Below are 14,998 nucleotides of genomic sequence, written 5' to 3'. Positions count from 1 at the left end.
ATATAAAAGATGGATGAAAATATTAGAAAACATGAAAGAGATACATAATCTCTTTGTAAGATTTCTAAGAACTTAATTACAATTACATTATAATTTCTTCCTTAAAATTATTCAAAATATATATTATTCTAGGTTTTAATGTAATTAAAAAGGAAGTATTTGTAAGTGTAAGAATTTTTGACACGCCTAATCACAGTTTTTTTTGGAAAAGAAAAGAAGCCAGGCTATGAAAATAGGTTTGTGGAAATTTACGTCATTTGATTTTGACAATTGCATGGAAATGGTCTTCTTAATTTGCCGTGTAGAAAATCATGTCATTTACGGGACTGCTGGAGAGAGTGTCTATTGATAATTTTACCTTCTTTTCAAATCTTTGACACTGCTTGCATTGACTGGTAATTTCGCTCGAAAATTTCTAGTAATTTATAAAGGAAATTTCTACTGTATAAATTGAAAAACTATTATTGACTGACTTCTTGCAAAGTATTTGCAAGAAAGCTAAAAAATTAAAATTTTTAAATTTTTAAATTATAATTTAAAATTGTAAGAAAAAAATCAATTGTCTTAAAAATAAAAAAATCAACTATTTATATAATAGCTAAATCTATTAAGATAAATCGAAAATAACTAGTAAAATCAATGATTGACGAGTGTGTCTATATATACATATAGGAACTGCTGATTCGATTTGAATATGTTATTTGATTAGTCTAATTCGTGATTTGCATTGACTCAAAATTACCACTAGAAATTCCTAGTTTCGTGGTGCTTTCTCGGCCTGCAAATGAATATAAAGCATATCCTTTTATCCTATATAAAGAATACAATTAACCTTTTTATCTTTTATAATTATAATTATTGCATTGCTAATAATTTGCACGAAAGAATATTCTTTCTCTGAAAAGGCCTTGAGAAAACCCTAAGCATAGTATATAATCTCTTATAGGAATCTCTTTATTAAATCATCAAAATATCAAAGTCTGTTTCCAAAGACTATGACTACAGTTTATATATAGAAACAACCAATTATAAAAATTATTATTTTTTAAATAGAAAAACCAGAGAGCTTGATAATATTTAATAAAAATAAAAAATAAAAAATTATTCCTTTTAAAGTAGAAAAAATTATAAAGATTTTAATAATACTAAATAAGAAAAATTAAAATTTCTAAACTAAATTTAAAAAAACAAAAAAAACTGAGAAAATATTTATTATCCCAATAGTTCTTATATTAAAATCTCATTTATCATATGTTATACCTATCAAAATAATAATAATAATAATTTGTGATGTGAACTAAAGCTATATGCGAAACCTAGAAAAACCCGGTAGAGACCCGTTTTGTTTTTTCAAATATTTTTTTTCTTCTAGCTAAAGATCATTTTTTTTTATATATTTTTCTATTGGTTACTAACTCATTTCAAAGTTCACTATATAAATACTAGAAGAATATTTTATTTTTTTGATGTGGAATTAAAAAAAATTCTTTTGATTTAAATACTTCAATTTAAAACAATAAGATAATATCTTTTTAATATGAGATAAAAAAACCTTTTGAAATAATCTTTTAAACTTTATTATATGCAACATGTATAACCTATATTCATATGAATTGTTTCTTTAATTTTTTTCATATGAAATATTAAAAATCAAATATTTTTATTTTTATTTTTCTGGGTTGACCTGGATCAATTTATGTAATCCAAGACTCTATTTTTTAGTCTGGTCAATTTTAAGTTGGGTTCGATAATAATGATTAAATTTATTGAAAAAAACATAATTTTTTTTTTGTTTCTATAAAAATCAAAGGTAAAGAATTAAATGATGACATATATCACTAATTATTGACATACTCTTATTACGAACACAATATGATACCCATGTTTTCAACGCTTTACACTGCTTTAATAAATTGTTACAGTAATAGCACAAAGAGGAACGGTTCAAGAAAAAACAATAATGGAGTTGAAGCAAAATCTCTGTTTGATTTTTTCTTTTTTGTGTTTTCGGTACATTGGTCAACAATAGCTTGGAAGAGTTTGGTATCAGTGACACGTGGACCCAGTTGTGGTGGAAGGAAGAAAAATGATTTTAATAGATGTACTGTATATCATTTGAATTTATTAGAAGTAACAAGATATATACAATAAGATGCACTGAGGGTATTGGCCTGGGATACGAGGGGCTTGTCTTCTCTTGTTGCTTCTGGATTCGAGTTTTTATGTGTATGTCTGTCATTTTTACGGTGTCTTATATGTTCATTGAGTTTGCAGGGTGTTCAGTGGGTCGTGGAATTAGTCGTGGTGCGCGCAAGCTGACTCGGACACCCACGTAAATAAAAAAAAATATATATATATACAATAAGATGCTATATTAAAATATTAGATGCTATTTTTCGATCTTAGAAGTAACATGATTTTAATATACACCTTCTTTCAACGTTTTACACTGCTTTAGTCGTCAAAAAAAAAAAAAAGACTATTAGATGCTATAAAACAAGATATATACAATTTAGTTTGAGAGTCTAATAGATATTATATTTCAAAATATTTTAGAAATATATTAAAATATTAGTTTTTTTAAAAAAATTATTTAATATCATATATTAGAACAATAAAAAATAATAATAATTTAAAACAATAAAAAATTTCAAAATCTTTTAAAAATATAATTTTACTGGACTCCAAAACACACCCATGCTTCCTCAGCAACCACCACGAAATTACTACTCTAAATTACAGCTCAATAATTTATTCTAGTTATTATTGCTTGCTCTTTGACAATTATTGCTTTGCTAATAATTTGCAAGAAACTTTCTCAATTTCCTTCTATTTTCTTTTTATCATGGAAACTTTAAGTCACATAATATATGGCTGATTTTATATGAATATATTATTTGATTAGTGTTGACTCTACTATTGCTGCATTGACTGGAAATTTCAGTATTCAATATCCTATATCATTCTACGTTCATAACGATAACTCTTTGTTATATTTAACTTACACTGCAGCTAACTTCTCTGTCCCATTGCAGCCATTTCATAGCTAACTCTTTGTTATATTTAACTTGCTCTTCTTTGCTTCTTTGCTTCTTGCTCATAACGATAACAAGAAAGCCTTACGTTCAGATAGATAATCATTGACCAGTTCATCCTATACCATTCAATTTAATTTAGAAATGCTGAAAGAAAAACGCAAGCAATCCAAAGATGAAGACAACGATTCATCCTCGCGAAAGAGAAGAAAAGCTGACCTCAGTAAGCCTGTCAGTTTTGTCTCCACAGGTAAGGCAGATGCGTGAGTCTATACATGTAGGAACTGCTGATTCGATTAGAATATGTTATTTGCTTAGTCTGATCATAGGATAGGTTGAGTCTACTACTATTTCTGCCTTGCTTTGACTCGAAATTACTGGTGTTTTCTCCTGCAAATGAATAGAAATCACATCCTTTCTCTTTCTCCTATACAAAGAATACAATTAACCTCATTTCAATATCATAGCTTTGGAATTTCATAGCTAACTCTTTGTTATGTTGCTCCATTGGTAATTGATTGTGCCTTAATTTCTGCAGCTACCAGGACAGAGCCAGAGTCTTCTCGATCTAGACCAGAAGGGGCCTATGATGTCTTCTTGAGTTTTAGAGGAGAAGACACTCGCAAGACATTTACAGATCATCTATATACTGCCTTAGTCCAAGCAGGAATCCGCGCTTTTCGAGATGATGATGACCTTCCAAGAGGAGAAGAAATCTCCGATCATCTCCTCAGGGCAATTCAAGAATCAAAGATATCCATAGTTGTCTTCTCAAAAGGATATGCTTCTTCTAGATGGTGTCTCAATGAACTTGTAGAGATTCTTGAGTGCAAAAAGAGGAAAACCGGTCAGATTGTTCTTCCTATATTCTATGACATTGATCCTTCAGATGTGAGAAAACAGACTGGCAGTTTTGCAAAGGCATTTGATAAGCATGAAAAGCGTTTTGAAGAGAAGTTGGTGAAGGAGTGGAGAAAAGCTCTTGAGGATGCCGCAAACCTATCTGGACGGAGTCTCAATAATATGGCAAATGGGTATTCCTTCTCTCTCTAAGATTCACTTGCACACGTTTATGGAGTAATTTTACATTACATTTTTCAATGTGAAGTAATAAAATATTTCTTTTTAGCATACTTAATTGAGTCGCTATCAATGACTTGCTTTTGTCTATGAGCAGGCATGAAGCAAAATTTATCAAGAAGATTATCAAGGATGTGTTGAATAAATTAGATCCCAAGTACTTATATGTTCCTGAGCACCTAGTAGGTATGGATAAACTTGCTCATGATATTTTTGACTTTCTAAGCACTGCAACAGATGATGTACGCATTGCGGGCATACATGGGATGCCAGGAATAGGAAAGACGACTATAGCAAAAGTTGTATTTAAACAACTCTGCGATAGATTCGAGGACAGCTGTTTTCTTTCGAATATCAATATTGAAACACCAAAAAAACTTACAGGTCTTGTTGGTTTTCAAACGCAACTTCTTCGTGAAATTTTAAAACAAGGTGTTCCAAACTTCGAATGTGTTGATAGAGGAAAGGTTTTGATCAAAGAACGACTTCGTGGCAAAAGAGTTCTTGTTGTTGCTGATGATGTGGCTCATCTGGACCAGCTAAAAGCTTTGATGGGAGAGCGAAGCTGGTTTGGTCTCGGAAGTAGAGTAATTATTACAACAAGAGATTCAAATCTTCTTCGTGAAGCAGATCGAACATATCAGATCGAAGAATTGAAACCAGACGAGTCCCTTCAGCTTTTCAGCTGCCACGCCTTTAAGGACTCCAAGCCAGCAAAAGATTATATTAAGCTTTCGAAGGATGCAGTTGATTACTGTGGAGGACTTCCTTTAGCTCTTGAGGTTATGGGTGCTTGTCTGTCTGGGAAAAACAGAGATGGTTGGAAATGTGTAATTGAAAAATTGAGAAGAATTCCAAACCACGATATTCAAGGAAGGCTTAGAATAAGTTTTGACGCACTGGACGGTGAAGAACTACAAAATGCATTCCTTGACATCGCTTGCTTCTTTATTGATAGAAAGAAAGAGTACGTCGCAAAAGTGCTAGGAGCCCGTTGCGGTTACAATCCAGAAGTTGATTTGCAAACTCTCCATGAAAGGTCTCTGATTAAAGTATTGGGAGAGACGGTAACCATGCATGATCTATTACGAGACATGGGAAGGGAGGTCGTTCGTGATAAGTTTCCAAAAGAACCTGGAAAGAGGACCAGAATTTGGAATCAAGAGGATGCATGGAATGTACTTGAGCAGCAGAAGGTAAGAGCTCAATGCATACATGAAAGCATAGTCATTCGTATTTTCTAGTCAAACTTATTTCACATAATTGAATGAAAGTTGTATTGTTTTTTTTTTAGGGTACGGTTGTTGTAGAGGGTCTTGCACTGGATGTCAGAGCATCAGAAGCTAAAGCACTTTGCGCAGGATCATTTGCAGAAATGAAACGCTTAAATTTACTCCAAATCAATGGAGTACATCTCACCGGATCCTTCAAACTGCTTTCTAAAGAGTTGATGTGGATTTGTTGGCATAGATGTCCTTTGAAAGATTTTCCATCTGATTTTACCGCAGACTATCTAGCTGTTCTTGATATGCAGTACAGTAACCTCAAAGAACTATGGAAGGGAAAAAAGGTGCGAAACATGCTACAATCCCCGAAATTTCTCCTGTATGTAATTTATATTGACATCTTATGACTTTCTATGATTAATTTTCATTATTTTACCCTCTATTATGACAGATCCTCAACAGGCTAAAAATCTTTAATCTTAGTCATTCTCGGAACCTTGTTAAAACACCAAACTTGCACAGTTCAAGTCTAGAGAAACTAATTCTGAAAGGTTGCTCAAGTTTAGTTGAGGTGCATCAATCAATTGGACATTCGACGAGCCTCGTTTTCTTGAATCTCAAGGGATGTTGGAGTCTGAAGACTCTCCCTGAAAGCATTAGGAATGTAAAGTCTCTTGAAACTATGAAAATTTATGGGTGTTCACAACTTGAGAAATTGCCAGAAGGCATGGGTGATATGAAATTCTTAACTGAGCTATTAGCTGATGGGATTAAAACTGAGCAATTTCTCTCTTCAATTGGGCAATTAAAGTATGTCAAAAGGTTATCATTACGTGGATGCAGTCCGACTCCACCAAGTTGTTCTTTGATTTCAGCAGGTGTTTCAATTTTGAAATGTTGGCTGCCAACATCATTCACTGAATGGAGATTAGTGAAACATCTTATGCTTTCTAATTGTGGTTTGTCTGATCGTGCAACTAACTGTGTTGATTTTAGTGGTTTGTTCTCTCTAGAAAAATTGGATCTAAGTGAAAACAAATTCTCTAGCCTGCCTTATGGGATCGGCTTCCTTCCCAAGCTATCGCACTTGGTTGTTCAGACATGTGAATATCTTGTATCAATCCCAGATCTTCCCTCAAGTTTATGCCTTTTGGATGCATCTTCTTGCAAATCATTGGAAAGAGTAAGAATACCAATCGAGTCAAAAAAAGAACTATGTGTAAATATATTTCAAAGTCTTTCGTTAGAAGAGATTCAGGGCATCGAAGGTCTAAATAATAGTTTCTGGAATGTTAGTATTGAAAGACGCAGTCATTCACCAAATAAATTACAGAAGAGCGTTCTAGAGGTACTATTTCTTTCAGTCTCTCTTGCATAAGAAGAAACACACACAATTGGCACATATTGATTAATGTCTAAAATCGCAGCATTCCTTGAAATTAATATGTATACAGGCAGTTATTATTATTATTATTATTATTATATTTTAAAAAATAAATATCATCTTTAATAATATTTTCTTATTTTTCTTATTTAATCTAAAAAATTAAATATTATCTTTAATAATATTTTTTATTAAATATTTAAGTCTTTGGTTTTCTTTTTTATTTCTTGATTTTATGATAATATATTTATACAGGCAATGTGCAACCGTGGTCACGGGTATCGTATTAACTTCAGTCTAGAACATGATGAACTACATGAGATGCCAGATTGGATGAGCTACAGGGGAGAAGGATGCTCATTGTCATTCCATATACCTCCAGTCTTCCATGGCTTAGTTCTTTGGTTAGAGAAGGGTACTCATATGTACACATACACTAACATTATTATTATTATAAGAAATAAAAGCAACGGAAGAATATTGTTTAAAGATAAACGAGCACAGATAGGAATACATATATTTATGCAGGGATGGTTAAGATACATAAGTAGAAGTGAAATGGCAATGGAAGATTACTGTGGAGACGAATTGGAACTATACATTTCTTCAGAGCCAACAGACTATGCACTGCGCAAGGGTAAATCATTGAAACCAAGCGTTAAAGAATGTGGGGTCCATGTGATCGCAGGGAAGTCAGATTCATTAAAAAAGTCGGCAGTGGAAAGAGATACAGTGATGCTTTCACCACCGCTGTATCATCTGCTTCCTCATCCTCATCGTGGTTCAATTACAACGTCTACACCTAAGCAATGGTGTGACTTTTTACTTGCGGAGCTGCAAAACCATAGCCTCGGTTTATTGCTTCTTGGTAAGAACAAATATTTCCTTTAGTTATTTTTATTCTATTCTATTTAATTTATGAGATTAAATATTATCTTTAATTATTTCATTATTACTATTTAATATAAAAAATTAAATATCATTTTTAATAATAAAAAATTAAATATTTAAGGCTTTTTGGTAAGAATACATATTTCCTTTAGTTATTTCTATTTTATTCTATTTGATGGGAATTTGTTCGTAATAACAAAATGCACATGTTTAACTTTCTTTTCAAACTTGGAAGTTTTATTGAATTTGATGGCTTTTGAAGGTAGAGAAGACTTGGAGTGAAGAGTACAAGATCATTTTATATAGAGATGCTTGAAGTTACTTCAAATTAGTACGGTACTTCTATCTGATGTATTGATATGTATTTGTTTGTTTGAAGATTATTTTCCAAGCTTGGAAGTTTTATTGAATACTCTTTGAAATCTTTTCCATCCGCTTTTATATTTTTATATTGGACAACCTAGTTGTTAATTATTATCCATGATGTAATTTATATTTTCAAGTTATAAATTTTGATGAATATTGTTTCATTTTTTTCCTCATTTCAAAAGTTGAAAATCCTTATTTTAGTTAGAAATAAATTGGTTTTCTAGGAAGAGATTATTGATTGGAAACAAGAGCAAAAGAAAAAAGCAAACACCCCATTCGATTTTCATTCAGTATAAGAGTGAGAAAGAGAGACGCCAAGGTGGTTCTCGAATATTTTGTTCTTTTTTGTCTCGCTCACTGGGGTAAATACTTCATCATTTAATGTTATAATTTAAAATAATTGATGAAAAAGAATTTTATTCAATCCCAATCCCAATCCCACATTGTCTGTAGAAGTATTTACTTTTGACTGTACACTTTGTTATTTTCCAATCCCTCCCCAGTTCTGCAACCATTTCTCTACTTTCTATGCTCTTGGCTTGCTAAAAACTAAAGAAAACACATTGCTCTAGTTGCCTGCCTTCACTCTTCAGATTGCTCAACAAATCCCTTGAGACCTTCTCCATAGTTAACACATCACATAATGGCTACTCTAAAAAATTTAGCCATAAACATTGAACACCTTAAGCAATCAACGTGCCTTCCTTCACAATATGCATCACCCATAAATCTTTCTTTTGGGATGTCGCCGGGAGTTTAAATTTCCGAGTGTAAAAATTACTCAATGAAAAAGCGAGCACTAACGCACCTTCTCCACAAACTACCATAAATATATAAATATATTATGAAAACAAGATAAAAAGAAATCTTTCGGTACATCTATATATATATATTATGGCTATGAAAATAGGTTTGTGGAAATTTACATCATTTGATCTTGACAGTGTCAGATTAGACAATTGCATGGAAATGGTCTTCTTAGTTTGCCGTGTGGAAAATCATGTCATTTACGGGGCTGCTGGAGAGAGTGTCTATTGATAATTTTATCTTATTTGCATTGACCGGTAATTTCACTCGAAAATTTCTAGTAATTTAAAAGCAAATTTCTACTGACTATTATTGACTGGCTTCTTGCAAAGTATTTGTAAGAAAGCTAAAGAATTAAAGTTTTTTAATTTTTAAAATTGTAAGAAAAAAATCAATTATTTTTAAAATTGTTTTCAAAAATAAAACACCAACTATTTATATAATAGCTAAATCTATTAAGATAAATCCAAAATAACTAGTAAAATCAGTGACTTGCATTGACGAGTGTAATGATCTGGAACCACTCGCAATAAATAAAGCCAAAAAAGGCAGACGAGTGTGTCTATATATACATATAGGAACCGCTGATTCGATTTGAATATGTTATTTGATTAGTCTAATTCATGACTTGCATTGACTCAAGATTACCACTCAAGATTTCGTGGTGCTTTCTCGGCCTGCAAATGAATAGAAAGCATGTCGTTTTAACCTCATTTCAATATCCTTGCTTTACTCTCCAGCTAGCCTGATACATATGAGTCTCAAGACATACGGCCATTGATAGAAAGGAGTGCTGAAGCAAAATATTTTTTTATCTGTAGCGACCTCAATAATGTTAAAGCGTGGACCACCATGAAATTACCGCTCCAAATTCCTTGTTCTTTCTATATTATTAGAAAAATTATCATTGACTAATTTAATTGGAAATTATTTGCGAGAAAGCTAAAAAGAATTAAAGTTTTTTAATTTATAAAATTATAATTTTAAATTGTAAAAAAATTCAATTATTTTAAAAAATAAAACATCAACTATTTATATAATAGCTAAATAAATCTATTAAAATAAATTGAGAATAACTAGTAAAATCAAGCAAATAATCCAAAAATAACAAGAAAATAAATATATTTCCTAGATCTAATTTGATTATATTTATTATCTTGATTGACTTACTTGTTAAGTCTTCGCTAAGCATAAATGAACTTTAATCTAAGAATCTGTTTTATATTTCTTCATTTATTAATGAAATATTACTTCTACTGTATAGTTTTTGGTTCCGAGTTGATCCACCAGATTAATAGGTGAACAATATATTTTGTCTCCACAGGTTATAACATCATTTCAATATCTTTAAACAAAATCTTTGTTAAACTGCACCATTGGTAATTGATTATGCCTTAATTTCTGCAGCTGCCAGGACAGAGCCAGAGTCTTCTCGATCTAGACCAGAAGGGGCCTATGATGTCTTCTTGAGTTTTAGAGGAGAAGACACTCGCAAGACATTTACAGATCATCTCTACACTGCCTTAGTCCAAGCAGGAATCCACACTTTTCGAGATGATGATGAACTTCCGAGAGGAGAAGAAATCTCCGATCATCTCCTCAGGGCAATTCAAGAATCAAAGATATCCATAGTTGTCTTCTCAAAAGGATATGCTTCTTCTAGATGGTGTCTCAATGAACTTGTAGAGATTCTTAAGTGCGAAAATAGGAAAACCGGTCAGATTGTTCTTCCTATATTCTATGACATTGATCCTTCATATGTCAGAAAACAGAATGGCAGTTTTGCAGAAGCATTTGTTAACCATGAAGAGCGTTTTGAAGAGAAGTTGGTGAAGGAGTGGAGAAAAGCTCTTGAGGAGGCTGGAAATCTATCTGGATGGAATCTCAATGATATGGCAAATGGGTATGCCTTTTCTCTCTAAAATTCACTTGCAGACGTTTATGGAGTAATTCTACATTACATTTTTCAATGTGAAGTAATAAAATATTTCTTTTTAGCATACTTAATTGACTTGCTATCGATGACTTGCTTTTTTTCTGTGAGCAGGCATGAAGCAAAATTTATCAAAGGGATTATCAATGATGTGTTGAATAAATTACGTCGCGAGTGCTTATATGTTCCTGAGCATCTGGTAGGTATGGATCTTGCTCACGATATTTATGACTTTCTAAGTACTGCAACAGATGATGTACGCATTGTGGGCATACATGGGATGCCAGGAATAGGAAAGACGACTCTAGCAAAAGTTGTATTTAATCAACTCTGCTATAGATTCGAGGGAAGCTGCTTTCTTTCGAATATCAATGAAAGTTCAAAACAAGTTAATGGTCTTGTTCCTTTACAAAAGCAACTTCTTCATGATATTTCAAAACAAGATGTTGCTAACATCAATTGTGTCGATAGAGGAAAGGTTATGATCAAAGATCGACTTTGTCGCAAAAGAGTTCTTGTTGTTGCTGATGATGTGGCTCATCTGGAACAGCAGAATGCATTGATGGGAGAGCGAAGTTGGTTTGGTCCCGGAAGTAGAGTAATCATTACAACAAGAGATTCAAATCTTCTTCGTGAAGCAGATCGAACATATCAGATCGAAGAATTGAAACCACATGAGTCCCTTCAGCTTTTCAGCAGGCATGCCTTTAAGGACTCCAAGCCAGCACAAGATTATATTGAGCTTTCGAAGAAAGCCGCTGGTTACTGTGGAGGACTTCCTTCAGCTCTTGAGGTTACAGGAGCTCTTCTGTACAGGAAAAACAGAGGTAGATGGGAAAGTGAAATGGACAACTTGAGCAGAATTCCAAACCAAGATATTCAAGGAAAGCTTCTAATAAGTTATCACGCACTTGATGGTGAACTACAAAGGGCATTCCTTGATATTGCATGCTTCTTTATTGGTATAGAGAAAGAATACGTCGCAAAAGTGCTAGGAGCCCGTTGCCGTCCCAATCCAGAAGTTGTTTTGGAAACTCTCAGTGAAAGGTCTCTGATTAAAATATTGGGAGAGACGGTAACCATGCATGATCTATTACGAGAGATGGGAAGGGAGGTCGTTTGTAAAGCGTCCCCAAAAGAACCTGGAAAGAGGACCAGAATTTGGAATCAAAAGGATGCATGGAATGTACTTCAACAGCAGAAGGTACGAGCTCAATGCATACATGAAAGCGTAGTCATGTGTATTTTCTCAATGCAAACATGAAAGCATAGTCATGCGTATTTTCTTGTCAAACTTATTACAAATAATTGAATGAAAGTTGTATTGATTTTTTTTTTAGGGTACGGATGTTGTAGAGGGTCTTGCACTGGATGTCAGAGCATCAGAAGCTAAATCACTTAGCGCAGGATCATTAGAAAAAATGAAATGCTTAAATTTACTCCAAATCAACGGAGCACATCTCACCGGATCCTTCAAACTGCTTTCTAAAGAGTTGATGTGGATTTGTTGGCATGAATGTCCTTTGAAATATTTTCCATCTGATTTTACCTTGGACAATCTAGCTGTTCTTGATATGCAGTACAGTAACCTCAAAGAACTATGGAAGGGAAAAAAGGTGCGAAACATGCTGGAATCCCCAAAATTTCTCCAGCATGTAATTTATATTTACATGTTATGACTTTCTATGATTAATTGTCATTATTTTACTCTCTCTTATGACAGATTCTCGACAAGCTAAAAATCCTTAATCTCAGTTATTCTCATCACCTTATTAAATCACCAAAGTTGCACAGTTCAATTCTAGAGAAACTAATTCTGAAAGGTTGCTCAAGTTTAGTTGAGGTGCATCAATCAATTGGACATTCGACGAGCCTCGTTTTCTTGAATCTCGAGGGATGTTGGAGTCTGAAGACTCTCCCTGAAAGCATTGGTAATGTAAAGTCTCTTGAAACTATGAATATTTGTGGGTGTTCACAACTTGAGAAATTGCCAGAAGGCATGGGTGATATGAAATTCTTAACTGAGCTGCTAGCCGATGAGATTAAAACTGAGCAATTTCTCTCTTCAATTGGGCAATTAAAGTATATCAAAAGGTTATCATTGCGTGTTTCAAATTTGAAATGTTGGCTGCCAACATCTTTCACTGAATGGAGATTAGTGAAATATCTTAAGCTTTACTGTGTTGATTTTAGAGGTATGTTCTCTCTAAAAGTATTGGATCTAAGAGGAAACAAATTCTCTAGCCTGCCTTCTGGGATCGGCTTCCTTCCCAAGCTATCGTACTTGGTTGTTAAGACATGTGAATATCTTGTATCAATCCTAGATCTTCCCTCAAGTTTATGCCTTTTGGATGCATCTTATTGCAAATCATTGGAAAGAGTAAGAATACCAATCGAGGCAAAAAAAGAACTATGTGTAAATATATATATGAAAGTCTTTCGGTAGAAGAGATTCAGGGCATCGAAGGTTTAAATAATAGTTTCTGGTATGTTAGTGTTACATCACCAAATAAATTACAGAAGAGCAGTCATTCACCAAATAAATCACAGAAGAGCGTTGTTGAGGTACTATTTCTTTTAGTCTCTCTTGCACAAGAAGAAACACACACAATTGGCACATACATTGATTAATGTCTAAAATCGCAGCATTCCTTGAAATTAATATGTATACATACAATTATTATTTTAATTTAAAAAATAAATATCATCTTTAATAATATTTTCTTATTTTTCTTATTTAATCTAAAAAATTAAATATTATCTTTAATAATATTTTTTATAAAATATTTAAAGTCTTTGGTTTTCTTTTTTATTTCTTGATTTTATGATAATATATTTATACAGGCAATGTGCAACCGTGGTCACGGGTATCGTATTAGCTTCATTGTTGATGATCTACTTGAGATGCCAGATTGGATGAGCTACAGGGCAGAAGGATGCGCATTGTCATTCCATATACCTCCAGTCTTCCATGGCTTAGTTCTTTTGTTTGAGAAGAGTACTCATCTTTACACAGTCACTAACATTATTATTATTATAAGAAATAAAAGCAACGGAAGAATATTGTTTAAAGATAAACGAGCACAGATAGGAATACATATATTTATGCAGGGATGGTTAAGATACATAAGTAGAAGTGAAATGGCAATGGAAGATTACTGTGGAGATGACGAATTGGAACTATACATATATTCACAGCAATCAGAGTATGCAACGGTCATTCATTCGAACCCGTACACGTTAAAGAATGTGGGGTCCATGTGATCGCAGAGAAGTTAGATTCATTTGAAGAGTCGGCAGTGGGAAGAGATACAGTGATGCCTTCACCACCGCTGTATCATCTGCTTCCTCATCCTCATCGTGGTTCAATTACAACGTCTACACCTAAGCAATGGTGTGACTTTTTACTTGCGGAGCTGCAAAACCATAACCTCAGTTTATTGCTTCTTGGTAAGAACAAATATTTCCTTTAGTTATTTTTATTCTATTCTATTTAATTTATGAGATTAAATATTATCTTTAATTATTTCATTATTACTATTTAATATAAAAAATTAAATATCATTTTTAATAATAAAAAATTAAATATTTAAGGCTTTTTGGTAAGAATACATATTTCCTTTAGTTATTTCTATTTTATTCTATTTAATTTAAGAGATTAAATATCATCTTTAATTATTACATTTTTCTTATTTTTTATTTTTTGATTTTATGATAATATTTTTCTTGATTAATATAAAAAATAAATATTATCTTTAATAATTAGATCTATCGAATATCACTCAAAAAAATAAATTATATCTTTAATAATTATTTTTTGAAAAACAAAAAGCCAACAATCACTAACATATTTTATTAAAATCACTTTAGTTTATTTAGGAAATATTGAAAACTGATTTTTGTTTTTTTACATTTAAATAAAAAATTGAATAATGTTTTTATATTTTATTTCAAATTAAATATTTTAAAACAAAAATAAAAACAAAATGATATTAACCTTTTTTATTATAAAGTAAGTTTCTTAATTAAAAGTGAAGGGGATTTGTTTGTAATAACAAAATGCATATATAATCATGCACGGTTAACTTTATTTCCAAACTTGAAAGTTCTACTGAATTTGATGGTTTTATAGGTAAGAAGGAGCTGGATGGATGAGTTATTTTACATAGAGATGCTTGAAGTTACTTCAAATTAGTACGGTATTTCTATCTGATGTATTGATATGTATTTGTTGGCTTGAAGATCATTTTCCAAGTTTGGAAGTTTTATTGAA

General features: G+C 32.3%; 2 protein-coding genes across 7 annotated transcripts in view; both read left to right on the top strand.

Moving 5' to 3' along the window:
- The window catches only part of LOC18107961 (disease resistance protein Roq1), a 47,789-nt gene extending 35,506 nt beyond the window's left edge, over window positions 1-12,283 (top strand). The window contains exon 4 of the transcript XR_008058163.1: window positions 12,066-12,283. The gene's annotated coding sequence lies outside the window, so the exon portion shown is untranslated. The remainder of the gene's footprint in view (window positions 1-12,065) is intronic.
- Window positions 2,982-14,998, top strand: LOC7494229 (disease resistance protein RPV1). Of its 6 annotated transcripts, XM_052449368.1 has the most exons (8): window positions 2,984-3,285; window positions 3,574-4,069; window positions 4,213-5,311; window positions 5,410-5,685; window positions 5,793-6,689; window positions 6,981-7,527; window positions 14,110-14,175; window positions 14,858-14,998. In XM_052449368.1, exons 1-8 carry the CDS (start codon window positions 3,180-3,182, stop codon window positions 14,878-14,880), a joined length of 3,510 nt encoding a protein of 1,169 aa, XP_052305328.1. In that variant the 5' UTR covers window positions 2,984-3,179; the 3' UTR covers window positions 14,881-14,998. The 6 variants fall into 6 exon arrangements, with proteins under 6 accessions (XP_052305329.1, XP_052305331.1, XP_052305328.1 ...); XM_052449367.1 differs by lacking the exon at window positions 14,110-14,175 and having other exon boundaries at window positions 2,985-3,285; window positions 6,981-7,593; XM_024591937.2 differs by lacking the exons at window positions 14,110-14,175; window positions 14,858-14,998 and adding an exon at window positions 7,879-8,146 and having other exon boundaries at window positions 2,985-3,285; window positions 6,981-7,593.

This window comes from Populus trichocarpa, chromosome 19 (assembly GCF_000002775.5).
Source record: "Populus trichocarpa isolate Nisqually-1 chromosome 19, P.trichocarpa_v4.1, whole genome shotgun sequence".
NCBI classification, from domain to species: domain Eukaryota; kingdom Viridiplantae; phylum Streptophyta; class Magnoliopsida; order Malpighiales; family Salicaceae; genus Populus; species Populus trichocarpa.
This window is presented reverse-complemented; position numbering and strand designations above follow the sequence as displayed.

Excerpts from the sequence above, each read along its gene's own strand:
- LOC7494229 (XM_052449368.1), top strand. The coding sequence starts at position 3,180 with ATGCTGAAAGAAAAACGCAAGCAATCCAAAGATGAAGACAACGATTCA. Across the intron at positions 6,690-6,980 it reads TACAGAAGAGCGTTCTAGAG|GCAATGTGCAACCGTGGTCA; the intron begins GTACTATTTCTT and ends ATATTTATACAG. Across the intron at positions 14,176-14,857 it reads CCTCAGTTTATTGCTTCTTG|GTAAGAAGGAGCTGGATGGA; the intron begins GTAAGAACAAAT and ends ATGGTTTTATAG.